The sequence below is a fragment of the Theobroma umbraticum genome, unplaced genomic scaffold (assembly GCF_002168275.2).
Source record: "Theobroma umbraticum cultivar Fairchild unplaced genomic scaffold, ASM216827v3 scaffold_204.0, whole genome shotgun sequence".
In the NCBI taxonomy this organism is placed as follows: domain Eukaryota; kingdom Viridiplantae; phylum Streptophyta; class Magnoliopsida; order Malvales; family Malvaceae; genus Theobroma; species Theobroma umbraticum.
Window position 1 is genome coordinate 5,997,415 of NW_018397267.1, and position 22,259 is coordinate 6,019,673.

Genomic DNA, 22,259 nt, shown 5'->3' on the forward strand with positions numbered 1-22,259 from the left:
AAAAAACCTTCCGGACAGTAAGGAAAAAATATCAATTTCCAGAGATTTAATTACAAGATTAAATTAGAAAAGAATACAGATTATTACAATGAAACTTCAGATGGAAGGATAGAAATTGGCTAACCTTGAAAGGTCCATTGTTTGTTCTGAAATTGATACCGGGAATGTACTTCAGCCAAACAGGAAAACCCCTGAAAATAAAATAAAATAAAAATCAATTGCTTGAACTACACTGTGATTTCTTTAAATTTTAGAAAATAAAATATTTTAGCATTACCCAAAGTTCCACTCGGCACAGACATAAGGACCAATCCTCAGATGAACATAGAGGCCTGCTTGCTTCACCAGCTTAATAAACTTGACCAAATCATAGTTGCCTTGGAAGTAATACTACAATAACCAAAAATAGAAAGAAAATTCAGAATTTCTTATGCCATTTACCGAAAACACAAGCTCTGTAAACCAAGAAAAGAGATTTTTTTTTCTTTTCAAAAAGATGTTGCTTTTCATTACTTTGCCAGGTGCAGGCTCATGGCCATTCCAAAAAACATAAGTCTGAATCACATCCAGCCCTCCTTCTTTAGCCTTCTGTATAAGATCTGGCCACATCTGCAATAACCAAAAAGACCCAAATTTAGAAAAAAATAAAATAAAATATCAAACAACTTAAAGCAAACATAAGCATACTACATTAACAGAATGATATACGTGTATCCAACTACGCATACAGAAAGAAGGAACCTTTAGAGGCACCCAGATGAAGAAATGCATCAAAAAAAAGCTACTAAACTTGGACTTTTGAGGAAATAAAGGAGACCCAAGAAGTACATTTGGGAGGAAAAAATAAAACATGAAGGAAAATGTTTACCTCAGGTGAGCTTCTTGGGTAGTGAATGGATCCAGAAATGAGGATCCTTCTTTGCCCATTAATGGTGATAGCCTTATGGTCATAGGAAACAGAAGCAGAAACTGAACAAACCCAGGAAGCTAACAGAAGTACCAACAGAGCATTCCACATTACAGGAAGCTTGGAGTTGGAGTCCATGGCCATGGCGAAAATATAAAAATGAGCAAATGAGCCCCTAGTTAAACAAAGCAATGCCCTTTTTTGCCTTGTTCTTTCTCTTGTACACTTTATTCTATTCTTCTCTATCTAGAGATTAGTGAGGAAAAAAAAAAGTTCAAAGAGAAAAAGAGAAAAAGAGAGGGAGAGAGACAAGTAAACAAAACAGCTAGCTGTTATGTCTTTGCTTGCCCAATTGAGCTCCGCTGTTTTTTTCTTATGGAAACTGAGGGACAGTAAAGGGCAAAATAAGCTAAAGCCTAGCACACTACTCTCTGTAATGTGCTAAATTTTTATAGGTTTTTTCTTTTCTTTTCTTTTCTTTTCTTACTTTTCGTTGGGTTTGTTGATCAAATGAGAAGCTTGGTGTTTGCAAAGAGTGAAGAGGCTTTGCTGCTGCATTTAAACACGGAAGCATGGGGAGTTTGAAAGTGAAATGTGGGACCCTTTTGACGGCCTCTGGACCCCACTCTTCAGCCTCACTTTTTACACTTACGCGGAGCTTCAATCCAAGGAAGCAATCAAGTTTTTTTGTTCAATTCTTTTTTCTCTTTTTTTTTTTCTTCCTTTGTATTTTTTCAAAATTATTAACATGGGTTAATTATAGTTTAATTGATTAAAAATAATTACTGTGACAAAGCTAAAGGTCTGTTTGGCAGTACATAAAACCTTGGGCATCTAATCTTTCTAAACCCCTTTTTTTTTTACGTTTTTGAAACACAAAGATTCTCTCCACACAATCCCAATAAGGTCGGTTCTAATCAACCAAAACATAAATTTTATCCTTTCTTTGTACTTCATCTCACATCCACTAGCTATCACCGCGCGTGAAATATCAAAGCACAACATCAAAGTGTGAAATACAAAAAAATAAAATAAAAAAAGTCAGGGTATAGGGTACAGGGTGCTCGGTGTGAAGATATTTCCCCTTCTTACTCTTTTTAAGACCGATTAATTAGAACCAGGGCTGGCATGATATAATTATTGACAGTTGAGTGCACGTGTACACCGGCGCGTGGAAGGACATAATTTGGTCTCCGAAACTACGATAAAAAAATTTGGTTGGGAAAACAATAAAAAAATATTGTGTCTGGCGTTAATTTTGGTCACGGGGGATTAGTTTTGGCTCGTCGAATGAAGACCACACAACTGCAAGAAAGGCCGCACTGTACACCTGTCCCCGACTTTTTAGTTAATGAATGAGAAACACCTCATCCTAAACTCCAATTTAAATAGATTTATATTTTGAATGATATTAATGAATATTTGGATATAAGATTTCCTGTTATAGTAAACTAAACAACTTAGTCAATCCCTATTCTTATCCGCTACATAATAAGCATAAGCAATTGGGTTAAATTTCCTATTCGTCCCTTGATAACTCTAATTGTATTAAAATATTTGACTTAGTAATTAATACATAATATTTTATCTAAAAAGTAAATTTCAAATCCTTTTTTTGATAAAAAAAAAACTCTAATTGCACAATCACTACAAATTTAGTTATTAAAAAGTAATTGATTTAAAAGAATTAGATGAATTATAACATTATTCGATTTTAATTTTTTTAAGCAATTACATCCAAATTGTACTTTATTTCCTAAACTAATAGAAATGTCCTATTGAAAACTCAAATTGTCAAAAATAATAATAATATTTTAAAAAATAAATTATTTTAAAATATATAAATAAATTTTTATTTCTTTATTATATTGAATCAAGTTTTTTTTATTTTTATTTTGAATAAAATAAATTTTAGTTAACTAATTGTGATAAGTCAAAATGATACTTGTTACTTTTTATTTTACAGGATTCAAATACAAATATGATATATTGATATATTATAATAAATGATAATATGTTACAATATTGTAATCACGTGTATTTTTACTTTTTATATCAACATCTCATCAATGCCACATGCGATTAGTTATAAGAATTTTATCCGGTTCAAAATAAAAATATATCAATTTTATTAAGTATAATAAAAATAAAAAATTATTCAAATTTTTTAAATAATTCAAAAACTTTTAAAAGAAATTAGATTTTTTTTAACGCAAAGAATTTGAAGCGTTGTTGAATTGAGCCCATTTCCACTATCTCTTTTATGAATGCAACTAAGTACAACCTTCGTTACAATTTATAAAAACGAAAATTCTTAATTTATGAGTGACAAAATGTATTGGCCAAACAATATAATTAATCAGAATATCTGGCCCCATTATCATCAATAAGCCTTGAACGAACGAAAAAGAGCTTTCAAAGGAGTATAGATTCGTAGATTTAAGGGTTAAACTTGAAAGTTGAAACTTCCTAATACATTGGGGGTACAAATTTACTGAGAAAAGGGATTCGATGAAGAAAAAATAAATAAATAAATAAAATTTAATGCCGTTGGCATCAAGTCAAATAGCAAGAAATATCTAATTACTAGCATAAGCTGGACCTGGAAAAATATATAACCTAACTGGCATAAACTATAAAGCTCCATGTGAATAATATGGTATGATGGGTTTGAGGTTAGTTAATAGATTTAATTGTCCATTACTATCAGAACAACTACCGTATTAAATAATAATAAAAGAAGTCAAATTGACTACTTTCTATCCAATTCTTCATTTATGAAAATAATCAATTTAATTATTTTTAGTTAGCAACCATTAATAAAAATCTCTCTTCAAGCTTATTCTTAACGAGAACTATTGCCAGGAATCGCCCTTTTCTTTTTCTTTTTTGGCTAAGACCAACCCCCAAATTGATATAAAGTGTCACATATTATGTATCTTTAAACTTATGTTATATTTTAGTCAGTGAATCACTCTCAATTGCCAATGTTTTGTAGTGATTCCCAAGTACATTTTCTTTCTTTGGGTATAATTACTACAATTATATATACAGACTTTTTTTAAGGCTCTAATTCCTTGCAGTAGGGGGGAATAAACTAGCCAAACTATTGATGATTTCTTCATGATAAACTTCTAAAATTAGCTGTAATTATTTATAATAAAATGATCTATACTTGCCATTTCTTTCAATGCACTCAAGCCGCTTAAAAGTGATTCATAAAACAAGCGTTCGGTTGGGTATTTCCTAGTATCATAAAGTAAATTGAGGGGCTATAATAAAAAGTGCATTCAAAGTGTAAACAGGAATATGACTAAATAAATTTTCATTGATTTACAAAGAATATAAAAAGTTTTAACTAGTTATTCACGTTAGCTTAATGAAAAGAATTGGTTTTAAGAGGGGAATGAACTTCAATCTGTGATCATTCCACTGACACTTTCTCTTTTACATGTTTACACTCGCAAGTGGAAAGATAAACCCAACTTCTTTTAGTGATGGGACATGATACCCTAGCAATATTTAAGGCCCTTATAATTAAATAAATGAAATTGCCATTCATTATTTTAATCAAATTTGTTCTATTTTATGTATAATAATCAACGGGATTTAAAATTTGGTATGAACTCAAACAGGGTATCATGACACGCGTAGGGTCATAAAATTAGGTCCCAACTTCACCAAATTAATAATTAAAGGATTCAAGTCGTTGGATGCACTGCTTAACCCCTCTATTGTTAATAATTCATATGTGCATGTTGCTATCTATAGAGCACTGATTGAAGATGAAGAACCTTTCACTTTCAGAAACCATAAAAGGAATAAGATGGTTTACTTGCCGGGGAGAGAAAGAGAAACAGCAAGCAAAAAAACATAAAAGGGTTTTTATGAATATAATAATTTTCGATTGGCATTTTCCGTTAGAAATCTCATAAACTAAGCAAAGATAAAAAAGTAAAGGGATTGCATGCACGCTTCCCCCACCCTCGAAACGAAGCATGATTACAAACACCCACCTCCTCAAAAGCTCCAAAGATTCAACCAAATCATGATTTCGTGACAAGAAGTATTTCTTAGATAAATGATCTTTCATTGAAAAACCTTATTAGGAAAATGCTGGATGAGGCACGTGATTAGATTGATGATTTAATAGCCTAATCACAATTAGGGGGTGTGAAACTATACCTATATGCTCAAAAAAACATAATGTCTAAGAAAGTATTATAAATAATCGACCATTCTTATGTATAACAGTACCCTTTTCACATTGAATCTATAATCGTTTAATGCATGCATTTAGAAAATGAAACGAAAATAAGGTAGGTATATAAACCATGAGAAACTCGTTTCTGGCTTTGTTGTAAGATAACAAGGTATACCAAGACTGTGTTTCAAAATTTGCGGGCTACTGAGAAGAGAATCGGAGGATTAAAGAAACAACTAGATTAGGTGCAGTATGAGGAGTTTTGGGTTTTTTTTAATGAGTTGATTACTCAAAAAAATCCAGAACTTTGTTAATTTAATGCAATTATTCTGATGCCCGAATCCAATGGTGTGGATTTGCATACTAGAGTACTTCGACGTATGCGACACAAAGATCTTCTACAATCCAAAGTTGATAACATAGTTTACCTATACATAATTATTAATAAGGGTAATACCGTGTTATCCCGTAATAAAACATTCTAATTATTCGTTTTAAATGACACTTCATTTAAGTGATTATTCTTTACCTAGGTATAGTATAGTAAAATATAGGCTTTGCATGTTTTTAAATTGTTAGTAAACTATAAAAAAGAAAAAAAGAGTGGGGAGAGGACGAAAAATTGGAAACCATTTATTTAAGCATAAAAAAAAGGATAGTCTCAAAGTAGAAAAAGAGGAATACAAATCTTGCAAGGGATTAGCTTAAGTATCCATCATTGCCTTGGGGAAAAAATCTGGCATTGCAGTAAACTGCAAGTGCATTTGTAAAAACCTTTCCAACTGTGGATGGCAAGCAAGGTGCAAAATACTAGTTCCATAATCACTAACTAATATTACTGTTTGGTCTTTGAGAATGCAAAATTGCACGTGAAAATTAGAGGAGGAAGGAAGATACAATCACTCAGCAACGGAGGCATAAATTTTGTACTAGATCTCACGAAAGCTAGTTCCCTGCTTTCCTTCTCGAACCAAGCGTCAGTTTTGGAAACATCGGAATGTTGGTTGGATTTGGAACTCCCCCTTAGCTTCCCGCCATTTATTTCCTTTTTTGATACACAAAAATATTAGGGCTGTATTCCATTTCCATTCTCCAAGGTGATTTTTCCTTCATTGGTTTGTGTGAAAAACATCAGCTGTGTTCAGTTATCGACTGGCCTCCTGTTTCCTTCAAATTTACAATCACTTCCCCTTTTCCCCCCGCCGCTTCTGTTGCGCGTGGAGAGTAATCTCATAAAACACTTGAAGCAAAAAGTTTAAAACGAAATACGCTGAATAATATGAATTTAAAAAATTGATAAGGTTATATTATTAATGTTTTTTATTTTTTAATTATTTTATTTTATCCTACTCAATTAATGTAATTACTTTTAAATGTAAATAAGAGGGGTTGATTCAATTAAATATTGTTACATTAATTTTCCAATTTTGAATAAGATGTTAGTTATGCAAACTAGATTATACTATAAATTTTGAACTGAGTTTCCATAATCAATTGGAAAAGCTGGGATTTTGAATAATCTTTTAAATCAAATTAAACTCACCTTCAAACCTACCCACTAATCAAAACCATTCAATTTTGCTTGACAATCAAGCGACATCCAACAGCAGAGTCCAACGCACAACCGTTTATCTAGCTTTCGAGGAACGTGGAGTCGACGAGCTCCTGAGCGGCGAGTGCAATGGCAGCCCAAAAATTGGAAACGAAGAGTCTAAAGATTGGTGCAGCTGCACAACCATCATCACGTGCTTTGGTTTGAATGGTTTCTTCATTCTCTGTATAACAGTGAAATGAAACTGCGGCGTTTTGGTGTTGCGGGGGTTGTTTTTAATCCCAAAAGCAAAAGATCTCTCTGTCAAAAAAGATTATTTATTTTTTTGCCTCCTTTTTTCAAAAAGTTGTTTGAAAATTTTCTGAGAGCTTTAGTTTAGACGTCGGGTATCTTCTGTCACTTTCCTCTGCTTGTCGGATTGAGAATTTGAAACTAAATTTTCACACCTTGATGGCAAATATGACCCACACATGAACAACTCATGATTCAATAATTACGCTTTTGTTTCATCTATAATTTTTTATTATTTAATAAATAATAAAAATTAAAATTAGATCAAAGCTTTCAATACTTTCTAATTCAATTTTTTATATTAAAACGAAAGGATTTAATTCTTATTAAAAAATCTTTGAACAGAGAATTATGTTTAAACTATTACATCAGATGCTGCTACTAATTCAATTAATATTTATGAATAATTTGTCGGTAAAACATGGTATAGCATATACACCTTTTTCATAACCATATAAAGATCTAATTATGAAAAAGGTAGTAAAGTAAATTCTTTTTTTCTTTTAGATTTGAAAAAAGATCTAATTATGAGTCAAATATTTAAATATATATTTTTTATTTTATATCATAATTCATGTTCTTTTATTTTATTTATTTTCCTTCCAATCCAAGCTAATTAATTAGCATGTGAAGGTACAGACACTAGCTGCCCCTGTCCAAGTGTTCCAAAGTCAACATTACCTGGATCCCTCATGGTCAAATTGCAGCTTAAAAGTACTTGTCAAAAGTGAGACTGAGTGGTCCTTTTTCAATTTGTGGCAACTCAGGGATTTATTAGGAGGCAACCTAACCACCCTTCATAAATTTTGAAGTGTCCCTTAACGATTTTACGGTGCAAAGCAGGTGAGGTAAGGTGTGGAACCGAACGTGCCAAACGAAATCATTAGTAGAACAAATAGTTTTATTGCACCAACCAATCACTTACTAAATGATTTAATTTATCATTTCTTGACTCTAAAATTGAGTTTTTGGAGTAATATTCTTGTCCGCTACTATTATTAAGTTTGTTGGGATCTCTCGGGGGGATATGATTTTCATCCAATAACGAAAGTATTAGTTATTTTTGCCTTTCACTCTAAAAACAAAGTTATTATTTATTAAATAATTTGCACCTTTTTTAACCTACAACGTCCACTATCGTTTTAACTTATGAAATACCATTAATTACTGTCGTGTGTGAAAAGGTTCTTTGTGTACATTTATTTCGGAAAATATCGGTTTTTCCCCATTTGGTACGATCAAACTATAGGCTTTTAATTATTAAATATAGTAATATTCAGTGGTAAATCCATTTTATGTAAAATGTATAAGATTTCTCTAATGGGTCCAACATTGGGTGCAAAAGTCAATAGAAATGATTTAGGAGATCAATAGACCCTAATTTACAAAACATTTTTAACTAATTTTTGATGAATTTGTCCATGGACACATGAAAAACTTACCATAAGAAAGCATTTTAGTACCATGAAATATTTATACTAAGTACCCAAAAATCGAAAAATAAAAACAAAAGTAGTATGTATGTATTTGGGGAAGAGACTTTTTTTTCCCAACTAGGTGCAAGTGCAATTAGAGAAGTAGGATGCTTTAATTTGCTGTTGAGATTTTCTCAGCACATGGGGCCCGTCCTTTCTAAAGCTAGGCCAAACTTATCATCACCGCCTTTAACTATTTTCTTGGAGCCTCTCATCAGATCCAGCTCATATATGTGTATTCTTATTTTCATCTCAATCCATAATTGAATCATTGATTTAATTTTATTAAAGTCGGTTCATTTTATAACTGGAAGAAAGCCAAAGTATTGCATAATCCCACACTCGGCCAAGCGAATATTATTAGCACATGACGAGCACGTGGTTTACCTGCTTGTTTCAGCATGACACGTCAACAAAAATGTGAAAATTGTTGTTGGCAAAGGTAAATTTTTGTTTAGTAGTAAAATTTGGGTGGTCCGGACCAAATCCAATCCAAGAGCAAGTTGCATTGAAAATGGGAGTAAGTCTGGCATCAAATCAGACTACTATTTGCTAAGCTGGCGTTGAAAATGGTAGTACATAATTGCTATAATTTGTCACATCTATTAGGGACGGGGGGATGTGCATGTGAAATGCTTGTCAGTTTCAGTTTCCTTCCATTTACTCAACTCTCAGCTACAAGAATTTGTTTTCTAGCTGCGTCGCTGAGGTGGAGCAGTGACGATTTGGATTACGACAGTTTCACGACTAAACATGTTCTTGCTTTCCATAAGAAATGAGCCATGCCTAATCAGTGATGAAATCATCTATAATTATGCCATAAATAATCAGCTTTTCATAAGAGACATGGTAGTAGTACAACTAATTAACAGAGGAAGAGAACTTCATTTTTAGTCAGTGATAGATTCTGCTCTGTCCTGCATGACATTATCTCTTTTGTTTTCACTTGATCACCATGGAGCAGTTGTTTTTCCTCTGTTTTTTTCTTTGCCAAACGTATTCTCACCTTATCTTGGCCAAAACTGAACTCGTCCAGTTACACTGCTTACTTGGCTTTTGATCGGAAAATAGAGGAAATTAAAAACTCAAAGGAGGTTCATCTCGGGGTTTGCAGCGATAACTTGGTATATCTACTGTACGACCATTAACTAAAATATGTCTATGGTTAACTAATTGGCGGGCTTGAGGAATAGTCGAAGCCATACCCAATCGAAAAAGGAAGGTTTTGGGGCTGTTTTTAATTTGTGACTGGTAAGGAAGTTGTTGTCATGGTCCATCCCAATCCCCTAACGAACAAGCAATCCCACATTAAAGTTGAGACTTTGCCTAACTTCTCATTCAATTCTTAAATGCTTTGCTTTTAGTGTTACACTTTTATATTTAGCAAGCCAGAGTTCACAGGTAAAGCACCATGGATCTTTTAACAGAAGGTTTGGCAATCTTTTGAATGATAGATGGTCCTAAACAAGGTACCACCATTAATTCCATTCCATTCGAGATTTTCCTTTTTTATATCTTAGAGCAGTGTCATATGCTCTAATTTTGACTTATTATATTAATCTTTTTTTTTCTTTTCATGTTGAATTAAGTTATTTTTGGATGGATTGCGTGACAATTACTAAAGTCACTGGTTAGGCAACAGACCCCACGAACAAGAAGGAAAGTTGGCAGATTGTTTCGATACTTTTGAAGAATTTGGACTAGGCCCAGGCGGCTGCTCTATCTTTGATGGGATTGGACTTTCGGTCCATGGCTACTGTTCAGTAGCTAGGCTGTACGAGCAGTGTAGCAAAAACGTGGTAACTCAGGGTCCACTTCAGTAAAAACAAAAAAATGAAGATATAAACGTGGGACACGTTTGAGGCAGGGACAGAGCAGCAGCAGCAGCAAAATAAGAACAATGTAGGAGACATTCTTGGCCTCTAAAATCTTTTATTCCCCCTTCCTTACGGCTTTAACCTCATTCACGTTACTATCCATGACGATGGATTGCTCTTTTGTAGATATTTTTGAAGTCCACATTGAGTATTTGTATAGCACGTCAAGCAAACAAAACTGAAAGAATTACATCTGTCCTGTTACAAGTTGCAATACCAATACAAATGCCTGAATAAGTATGCTTGTACGCCATTGTTTTTGGAAGAAATATTTTGTCCCCGACATTGAAAATAAATATCCTCAAAAAATGAAATGGGAATTTAAGATGAGGATTACACACATCAGCAAAAGAAAAAGCGGTACGCAGGGGCCGGGCAGGGTCAGGGTCAGGGCCAGGGCAAGATTAACAGCCACATCAGCAAAACGAAATAGGGTCCATATGGAAACATGAATACAATCCATCAAAACAGCTTTGATGTTTCAAGAAAGATGGAACTCGTGGCTAGCTTTTGCAGCAAAAATTCCAAAAAAAAAAAAAAGAACAAGGCAAAAGCGAGAGAAATGTGGGTAGCCATACGAATTATAAGTTTATCTAAAAATATGGATTAGTTTGCCACATACACAAAATATAGCTAACCATTGTAGTCTACATCTTTCACTCTTGGTAGCTATTTGGAATTTGGTGGGTCCTCGCCAATCCATTGAAACAGTGGTTTTTCTCTTGGTGTGGGCCTAAAAGTGAGAACAGGTTGGCCTCAAAAGCGCAAAATGAATGATCTTTTGTGGACTTTTTTCAGGGAATAGGCCCATTTGTTCTTTTATGGGGGCATATTGAGAATATTAGCCAATAGGGCAGCATTCATTATCATTTGGGAAGATCCTGCAACCCTTAAATCCATCTATTTCATTTATTGAATAATTATGCAAAGAAAATAAAAAAAGGGTAGAGGCATCATTGTCATAAAATTCATTTCTTTTCAAAAGTTGGACATTCCATATGATCTCTATTTTGTTAACTTTTGTTTAGTGTATATTCAAACAATTAGCAAAAAATTTAATTTATTTTTCATTTATCCTTTGATTTGGAGCAAATTGGTCTAATACCATCAAATTTTTAGTGCAACTTCCTATATTGAATAGATATATACCTTACCATATACATAGCTAGGTGAAACTCCTATAGAATAACAGAAAAAGGGGTTGATTAAGCTTTCAATTGACACATACCTAAACGTTGAGATTAATTAATTAATTATGTTTTTTTTTGCACTGCAATTGTGCGGTCAAAAACGGTAAGCATGATGATGTTTGCCAAATTGTTTTTAATATTGATGTATTAATTACATCATGGATTCTTTGGTTTGTACCAACTTGGAACAGATATGATTGATGGAAATTTATATTTTGTAGTGGTATTATCAAAGGGGTCAATATGGGATTCTTCCGTCTAAATCAGTGTGAGTTTATTTAATTAATCTCTCTTAAGTTATCGTTGAGTTATGTGTATGAACTTTGCTTAGGCTAGTGTCGGTTCTCATCGTCCCCATGATCGCAAGATTAAGAAGATAAATGAGAGGGAGAAAAGGCAAGGCATTATGACTAGGATGGAGTTAAAATTAATGAGTTACGTATGAAAGATAGTGGACAAAGATCAAATCAGTGGTTAGCGTGGTTGAAAACATAGTTTGCTTTTCACTCTTTTCCATTTTTTTTTCCTTGAGAATATGCACCAAATTAAATAATGATTGACAACTTGATTAGTTTGTGTTTTCTTTTGCATGATAAAGAATAATGGACGTCGAATTCCTCAAATTTTGAACAATTCATCTATAGACATTAAAATGTCTTAATCTCATAATATGACATCTCAACCAATTTTTCATCTTTGTTTAATGTAAATAATATTTTGATCCAATCCTCTTCCAAATCACTGGAATCTAAATAAGTTATTTGTTTTTTCTTTTCTTATTCCCTATGAAGAAGCAACCCTTACTTTAGTTAGGACTCTTCATTATTTGATGACAGCCGTTGTTATCTCTTATGACACTGATTTATAACAAAATTTGAATATATTTATTGAAGTCATTAAAATTCATACGACTTACTCTTATGTTATTTATATTGATTAGGATGTGATGATTAAATCAAACTCATCTGCTTAAATGTGATGCATACAAATCAATGTCATACTGATTGAATTATACCACCCAAAAACCTCACAAAAAATAGTTTCTTTCTTACTTTATGCGCGGTAGGTTCAAAGTTGTACACTTTGGAAAGGGTTGCTTGAGCCCCAAAGCGAGTATCTTTTGAGAAAAACAAACAAGGGCCAATCCACCTTCCTTTTTATGTCTTGGACCACTTCACCAAATGGGTTCATTCCCACGTTTTGTTATACAACCTGACGCACCTTTCAATCTTGAGAAAGACGTGAACTTACTGAGGAAATGAGAGAGGTAAAAGAGAAAAAAAGGTTCTATAAAAAATGGCCACGTAATGTAAGCCATGCCTTTCGTTATCATAGCCGCATGGTTTCCTTGATCTTCACTTAAAAAAGATTTAACAGAAGTAATTATTGAAAGATTGAAACAACTTGAGCTAATTTCAACCCCCTTTATCACTTGAACAAGTTCGATTTAATTGGAAGATGATGAGGATGACAACTCATCTTATCCATTGTAAAGAGTAGTTGCTTTACTTCCTATTGATGAAAAACATTTCTAAAACGCAGCCTAGGGTCTAGCCTTTTTAGTTGCTAGCTATCTTTTCAGCACCATGGCATTTTATTGCTGCACTATGGTAAAGGATATTAAGATTGGGATTCTCCTTGTCCTGTCTATATATATATATGTAGGAGAGTTCGATATCTAAATGAGTACTCAAGTGATAAATTGGTTAAACTTGTAAGTTTTGGGGGGAGCCCAATCAAGAGAAAGAAGGCTAAAACTGACACGAATTGTCTTCTTGCTTTTAGAAATTCGTCATAAACACACCATGAATAACCTTTGGGATGCATGAATAAAAATATGAAAGAGAATGCTGTTTTAACATTTTCTTCAAGTATAAGAAATATAGTGTTTATATGTTATTATTAAAGATGTCTAGAAATACTGAGTTGACACGAATATGAGACTTCACATAATAATAGTACTAGCTTTTTCCAGGTTTTATAAATGCAATATGACTTTATCTTAATGTGGCATAAGATAAGATTACATAATTTATATTGCCAAGAAGGAACTTGGGAGTGAAGCTAGTTTTAATAAATATCAAACATGGAAAAAGGGAGAGTGACCTTCCTTTGAGTTTGGATTGCCACAAACTGAACAGAACCCTTCACGAGAGCCATATCCATAAAACTAGTGTAGAAGTTGGTCCTACATGATCCGAAACAAACATACCTAAACGTGTGGGCAAACTTTCCTGGCAGAAAAGGCGGCTTTGTTCTTTTGTTTGTGCTATCTGTCCGTCAATGGCCTCCCAATAGAAAAAGAGCCATTTCCCCTTGCATCCTCAGTTGCCTTGTCTCTAAAATTTCTGGCCCATCATACGTATACACAGCTGCCAAGGTTCTTTGAGGATGCAAAATTGGGGAATAACCTTAGAGCTGCTGCAAACCAGAAATTCCCTCATGAACATGCCCACCTCCTCATCTATTTATTTCCACAATAATTGAGTGTGTCCCCCTCTAGATACATACGAACATGCAATTTGACTTCATCTTTGAGACACAAAATATTTATTTGGAATGCTACAAGATACCTGATATGGTCAAGTGTGCAGCAATCACTAAGGACCTTTTTGGTGGTATATATGAGTACCATAATTCTTGTGAGCTTTTGTGATAATATATAAAAGGTTAATTAAAATAAATTCGGATGATAATCAAAGATGACATTAAAAAATTTGATGTAATCTTTATTATTCATTTTTCATACTAAATATTTATCTCTTTGATTTTATACTCTTTGAAAAAAGTGATGCACAAAAGATATTGTATGAGAATCATTCATCAATATATCTTGTGAAGTTTCATTATGTAAAGGCACATAGAAGTTATTGTGTTTGGTATGAAGGAAAATGTGGAGAGATAGAACCATTTTCTTTCCTATGGTACCAAACAAGAAGATGAAGAAAATTGAAAACAAAAGGGCAAACCCAAGATATTAAAACAACTTAACTGCAGAGGGTAAATGATAAATGGCTGAAATTGGATTGATGGATATATTTTGCTCCAATTTTTCATGTCATCTATGGTTTAATTCGACTGTTATTCTCCTGAAAGTTACATTTTCTTGTCCTTTTTGTTTCCAAGGCAGAAAAGAAATACAGGAGGATTCATAGGCCGTGCTTTTTTTAGGCTTTGATTAGTGCTCCAAAATGATGAACCACAAGGGCCAGATATTACTAGCTGGTGGGTTTGGTGGTCTTGATTAGGCTTCAATGCTGGGTTCAGAACTTCTTAGTTGTCTTGGGCTTGTGTAGAACAGGATAATTTCGCATTGAGAACCCAAAACTTGTGGAAGATCACGACCCAGCAAAAAGTTAGCTTTCGCGACTAGTTTTATCATTTTTTGGGGGGTAAATTAGGAACATAAAATACGAGTTTACATTTTGATTAAACATGCAAGTGCCCAATTCATTAATTGCAATAAAATGTGTATTGATCCATCTATTCGACCATGCATTTAAAGACATAATACTTTAAAAGGTGTTTGCATTATTTTAAATAAATCAAATAATTTTTTATTCTTTTATTATATTAAATTAAGTTATTATATCTTATTTTGAATCAAATAAACTCTTATAATTAATGATTGACTAATTATCATTAATGAAAATGTTATCGGTTATTTTTTATGTTACGTAACGTTGATGTAATGCTAATATGGAGGGTGAAAATATACCATTTGACCATGTCGACATGCTACATAAGCATCTTATGGTATAAAAATGATAAGTGACATTTTGACTAATTACAATTAATCAATTATTAGAATTTATTTGACTCAAAAGTAAAAATTTAAAAGTTTGAATAAAAAACTTATTTGAATTTTTCTAAAAAGGTTTAAGAACATTTTAGATATTATGACTTCATAAGAAAAACATCATCCAAAAGTACACATTTAAACTTTGGAAAATTATTTACATAAATTAGTATTTATGCATTTAATTCTTTTGACTATGAAGAAGTTATTTAGGCCATAGAAAGGGAAGGAGAAGAATAACAAAGTCAACTTCTAGAAATCATTGAAGAGTCAAATGTGACAAGGATTGCTCATATTTGTTCATCCCTTTTACGTCGGCAGTCGCCAAAATTACCGAAGTCGGATGGCCCTTATAAATATGCTAAGGGGATTCATGAAGAACAATAGCCAATATTAGCTAACCCTAAATATTTTGTAATCTAATAAGGTTGGTAACTAATATCTTTGACTTGATAAGTTAACCCAAACCAACATTTATTTCCTAAAAAGGTTCCTTCAAAAGTTGAGCAATATGTATATGTATTTCATTATCTAGCTAGTTCTCAAACATATATGTATATATATATATATATATATTTAATAATAAATACATATTTTGTCTTTCTTAAATTGTGAATCATGAGTTGCATTAGCATGCATGCAAATTGCAACCAATATTGTCCATCAATTATGAACAGAAAGAAGTAAAAGGTTTCAACTTTATTAGCAGCTTAAAGAAATTTGGCCGGCGATGATGGAAGGCAAATGAGGGCTAAGTTTTCAACGAAGCACTTTGTTGGACTCCAATCTCTTAAGTGTATAAGTCAACGTTTTGGGCTTCTGGTCACTCGTATTTGCATAATCCTATTCTTAACTCTAGAACATCAACAGATAGTGGCTCTAATTTATTTCCCCCTCACCATCTTCTAGTGAGGGAAAGCAAGTCTATCACTTTTACGTTTATTAGTCAAAGATTCATCGTGCAATGCATCACTCTAGCATTTTGATACCAAGAAATTATAAAATTACAATATTAAAATCTCTTTATATATGTATTATTTCCTCCATGACTCCGTCTCTCTCTCTTTTTATTTATTTAAAGAGGAGATTCAAACTCTAATTTTAAAGTAACAAATTATATATCAATTATTCGGTCCAATATTTAAATAATTTTTTTCTATTTCAAGAAAAACCAATACATGCATTATTACTCAATAAGGTGAACGTCTATCCCGCTCGAAAAACAAGTTAAACTCAAACTTTTTGACTTCTTTCTGTGCTATTAAGGTGCCCATGGCAAATCAAATTACCTTTAGGAATTAATAAGAAACCTAAGCACTAAACAGTTAATAATATACGTATTTTCATTCCCACTTATAATTACAAGTTTGTTATATATATAGTAAGAGAACTATAAAGTGCTTCCACTAAGTATTCTCAATAAATGCACTAAAAAATTTCATTAATCGTCCTTCGTGTGAAGTAAACATGCAAGTAATACACATATTGGTAAATATAACTAGTAGGATGTAGCAAGTGATGAGTTCCATGTGCATAAATCATGAGAGATTTGGGTTTTCCCCAATTCTTCGTAAAATGGTAGAGAGAAGGCAAAACAAATTAGGCTACTTAAAAAGTTAATAATGATGCCAGGGAGTTAATATTACAATAATCAAATAACTTGGTCCAGGTGTGGGTTCCATTTCAATATTTGACTACATCTTCATTTATTGGTTTGATTATCTAATTTTTAATTGATTGGAGAAATTTGAATTGACTGTATAAAGATTATCAATCTCGTGAATCATGGGGTTCTGATTGGTATGAATTCCTCTTGTTGATATGAACCCTACATACTTTAATAACGATCTGACCGGTAAAACTTGATGAAATTATTATCCGCATGCAAGTTTTATGAGGTCTTAACTAGCACATGATTTAACAAAGAAAAATACCATAGTTTTAGATAACGAAGTAAGCTATGTAGAGTAATCTTTTACTAGAGTTGGCATTTCATTTTGATTTTAATTTCTCACATTTTTGCTTCAGAGAATGTCATTCATATCCAAGCAAAAACGACTTCTGTTCAGTTTTCATTATCACCAGAAGGGTATATATAAAAATGACAACTGCAGCAATGGTATATGGAAATAGGAAACTAATGCAACTGAAGTTTTATTTATTCAGGTGATAACCAGAACGTGAAATTGCTTACAATGATGGGGAATAATCTTATTCCCATACTAATATAAGATACATATTCCTGCAAACTTTATTATTTATTCATAGCACATGGGTTCTACTATAGCTCTAGTCCCTGGAGGTTTCTTTCAAAGGTTTAAGCATTAACAAAAGGGTATATTTCATATCGGAAGTTGCAGCTGCCACCCACAACTCTACCTCCTTCTTTCCCATCACAGCAGCTGGGAAGCTCGCCAATTATACCGTCAAGGCACTTCTTACAATCACTGCTGGAAAGGTCCCTTGTACACTGAGTCAATCCATAAAGTTTCTGTGATCCGTAGAGCTCCGTCTCTCCGGTGGCATACAGTTTGGGAGTTGCATAAGCTTCGTTGGCCAGTTGACTAAGCAGTTCCTTAGTCTTCTGATTAAATGACTGAGGATCACTCACATTTCTCAATTCCAATGTAGAACCTGTTTGATTATCAATCTGGCCAAAGAAATTCCGTGTTTGAATACTTCAGAAGACAGTTGTCGTACCAGATAATTGCACCTTTGTTGGAAGGCAGCGTTTGCGGATTTCGCTACCTGCTTCAACAATACAGGTTTTGCAATCTGGGGTTGACACATCGCCTCTGCAAAGCGCAAGGCCATACGCTTGGTTTGGCTTCTGGCCTATTGAACCACGGCCAAAACCTGAGGGAGGAGCTTGAATGGAGAGGTAACCAGTGAGCTTGTTTAAGTTGTCTTCATAAGGGTCATGGGCAGAGAAATTCCCAGTGTTTGAACAGAAATGGAAGAGAGGGTCAACTCCAAAAGCTGCTTGGAGAAGGAAAGCAAAGGTTAACAGATGAAGAAGGGAGGCAAATCTTGAGGAAGACATTGTTCGTATTAATGATGATATTGTAATTAGCTTGGTTGTTTAAGCTTTAGGACCATGAAGCTGTTATTTATAGGGAAAATTTCAGGTTTGACCAACGGATGATAGGTTTACAAGGCTGACCTTTTCGGTTCTCTTTTGTTCATTATGCAAGCAAGGTGACAAGACATTTTCAAATGTGGGCTGCGGCGAGATAATTCTTTGATGGGTGAGCTCAAAACGCACTTCATCAATTATCAGGCAGGAATAGTAAGAATAGTGGGAATTACTATATAGGATAATAGAACCAATTAAATAATACCTGATTCATTATCATGCAAAATGAGTTCCTTCATCTTATTTTCTATTATACTAATGTCGTTAGAACAGTAATATTATTAGAACTTAAATATAATAAGAATCCAAATTCTCTGTCCCCAATTTATGCCCTATTCTGGGTTTTATCTCTCCCATAAGCAAGAAAAGCAAAAAAATCATGGCAGAACTTGTCTTTTACTCAGATTTTGCTGTGAGATCAATACAAAAACAAAACATAAAAAAAGCTCTATAATTCATTACATGCTTTTAGTTTGAAAATAACTCAAACTCTATTAGAAAATAGTAACGGATGTCTTGACCCTCCTGTCCAAACTCTACTCCAAAACTAATAAAATATAAATTCAAATGTTAATTTAATTTTTTTCTTTAAAAAAATCAAATATTAATTTCAATAAACTAACTCTACCCATAATTCATTATAGGTATATATTAAAAAACTGCTATAATAAGTTTTTAATTTCAATGACCACTTTGATTACCCTATTAAAAACTGCTTGCTACCATCCCTATCAAGGGCGGACTCAAGAATTTTTTTAAGTGGTGTCATAAGGATGATACTCAGAAGTTTTTTTCTTCAATCTAGAATCTACTGGAAGAGTACTTACATAAAATTCAACACGATTTTGCTTAGAAAAATATTGTTAAGTACCATCATTAGTAGAACTTTATTATTGTCCAAGATTTGAGTTTTGTGAGATAATATTTTTTTTCTTTTAAAATATATTTCCATAACTTATTTATCTAAAATTATAAAACTTATTAAAAATTACTAGTCATTAGCATAAATTAAAATATTAGAATTGAATAAAATATGATCTTACATAGCAAATTATCAGGTTCAATAACTAATAATATGACAATTTTCTATTCATTGATTAAAACTAAATATAAGCATTTACAAACCCTAAACCCATGATCCCTACGTGTAACTTTTTTCAATTCTCATGGGTGCACATCAAATCAGAGTAGGTTAAAGCTTTCTGGATATTCCTCAACGTTCCAGCCATTTAACATAGTTTACCGCTCTCTCATTGGAATTTTAGATAATATCTTCTCATTTATATTTTGTTGTTCATTGAATTATGCAATACTTTTTTTTTCAACTTGCACTTTCTTTTTATGTGCAAGTCTATTAATTATTCATCTGATTTATATGTAAAAAAGTAATATAATTTGAATATAATACTAATCAGATTATGTTTTTAAAACAACCGCGTCACTCGATTTAATAAATATTAATCCACCTTTGCTTTTATCCAAGCTGATGGTGGAAAAACATTGGATGAGTTGAGCATCACCGAATTAGTATAGTAGTTAAATTGAAAGCAGAAAAGCAATGCTGACACTGTGTTGTGGCGAGTTTTGCATCAAATAAGCTTCTAAAGACATGCAAATTGCAATGGCCATAAGGGAATTAATTAATTAATTATAATGATTAGTGGAAGATTGGGTATACATGCATGATGAATGGATAAATGTTGAATGTTTTAACTCATGCACAGGTAGCTGTCAAATGGTCATTCATGCATGCATCTTTCTCTTACTTTGAAAATGGAACCCTTTTTACATGGAATATTGCCAACAGACATCGACGGATTTCTTGATTTATTGATTGAAATTGTCGATGGAATATGACGTCAGTAATATATCAATGAAACATTCCCTTATTGAAGAAATGATCTAATTTGCCGACTATGATATCTTTCGCTAATAATTTTTCATTGCATTATCGACTTACTTTTTACCTTTATCAAAAGAAATTTTTGTCAGTAAATGTTTTAATTTAGGTAGTGTTACTTGGTAAAGATTGTAATATGTATTATTAAATTAAACAATAGAAGAAGCAGGGAGTTTGCCAGTTCAAAGGCTGATGAGATTCTTCAAAAGAAAAGAAATTGCAGACGAGACCTTCACAGTGGCCAATACAGTGCCAGCAGTTTGGCTTTGCTAACTTGTAATATTTCTAGATGATCATTGACAAATTTGCCTCCATATTCAGAAAAATGATGGTGAACAGCTCGTGGGCCTTGTCTAAGTTCTAGAAACTCATTACAGCTTTGTTTTCTGTAGATTAATAATATAAAAAAGAAAGGAAACTTTCTTATTCTTGTTTTATTTCAATAAACTGGATTTTAGGCGGCAATCACTTCAAAGGTTTGACCAACAAATGGGTTTACTATATGCCAAGGTTGACTGGGTTACAATCTCTCGTTCTAAGCCTAGCGAATGTTTCCCAAGACTTTTTGATGCATTTTTTGGAGGACAGAGGATGTTAAAGTTGTGTTGACCCACAAAGCATAAATTGTCATGTACAAAACAAAAATGAATGTTTTGTTCTTAAAGATATTAAGAAAAAAATCATATTGATAAAATAATTAAGGAGTGCAATATTTCTATTATATACATGTATGCCTTACCCTCCAAATATAATACTATCTACAATAGTTTAGCAATGAAAAATAATTTTCATCAATATATACATAACTTAAGTATCTTCCATCTCTTTAAAAAAATTATGCAGTATAAACATAATGACGGGCTAAATGCTTCTTTCGGATCTAATATTTACTATTTTTTTATTTTAAGATTAACTAAAAATAATAAAAATGTCCGTCAATTATTGTCATTTCTTCAATTAAGCCCTTTATCTGAAATTATTAGACTTAATATTAATTGATATTTTACAGTCATATAGCATATGACTTGGCTAGCTGACTTGCCTATGTGACAAAATCCAGAACTCAAAATTTGACGAACCACACCATTGTTGTTGGCTGCTAGTGGATTTGTGTTGGTGATAGTCAAATTTTGGGTGGATCCTAAAGAGAAAAAAAGGAGAAGGAAGGTAAGGGAAGAAGATATTGGGAATGCTTACATAGCCTCCTCAAAATCGATTGAGGAAAAAACAAAAGAGGAGAAAATTTGCATCACTTGTCATGTGATTATATCATCAAATCATGTAAATAAAAAGTGAGAGACATAATTAAAGAAATAATCACAATTCAGAGATTTTTTGTTTACTATTTAAGTATTTAGGATTTAACTTATCATTTAGTTCAAATAAATTAAAACGTACACTTTTCGGTTTTCTTTCTTTAAGAAAAATTGACAATAAAATTTAAGAAGCTATTGTTATTAATAAAGTTAAGAGATTTAAATCTATATTTATTAAAAATAATAATTTGATATTTAGTGTGTTGTGTATAATGGAAAACTTGGTCGATGCTTGACCATTGCCAAAGCACTAATTATTTGTTTGGATGTCCTAAACTAAGATATTGTAATCTGGGATAAACATACACTATTTAGCATAGGCTGCCCAAACATTTCATAGTGAACCAACATTTTAGGTGAGCTAGCCGCTTCTTCCCCGCATCCATTTAACCTTTTACAGGGCAGAAAACTCTGAAGACTGTTTTGTAGAAACAATTGCTCATGCTTTTCGATGGTTCTTTGTATTTCTGCTTACATTGAATTTTATAACTGATCATACAGACAATTATAAATACAAAAGCAAATGCCAAAAGCCTATATTATATGTTGTCTAAAATTTATACAGGAGGCTTCATCTTGAACCGCCGAAACCCACAACGAAACAAATGATGT

At 32.6% G+C, this 22,259-nt stretch overlaps 1 protein-coding gene and 1 pseudogene across 1 annotated transcript in view; both read right to left on the reverse strand.

The window, feature by feature from the left end:
• Positions 1-1,431, reverse strand: part of BGAL1 (beta galactosidase 1) — a 6,925-nt gene extending 5,494 nt beyond the window's left edge. The window contains exons 1-4 of the mRNA XM_021438298.1: positions 869-1,431; positions 514-609; positions 278-390; positions 125-191 (exon numbers count right to left, since the gene is read on the reverse strand). Coding sequence (XP_021293973.1) covers positions 125-191; positions 278-390; positions 514-609; positions 869-1,051 — 459 coding nt within the window. The 5' untranslated portion in view covers positions 1,052-1,431. The remainder of the gene's footprint in view (positions 1-124; positions 192-277; positions 391-513; positions 610-868) is intronic.
• Positions 1,432-17,452: 16,021 nt separating this feature from the next.
• LOC110424112 (antimicrobial ginkbilobin-2-like protein pseudogene) lies at positions 17,453-18,369 on the reverse strand (annotated as a pseudogene).
• Positions 18,370-22,259: the final 3,890 nt, after the last annotated feature.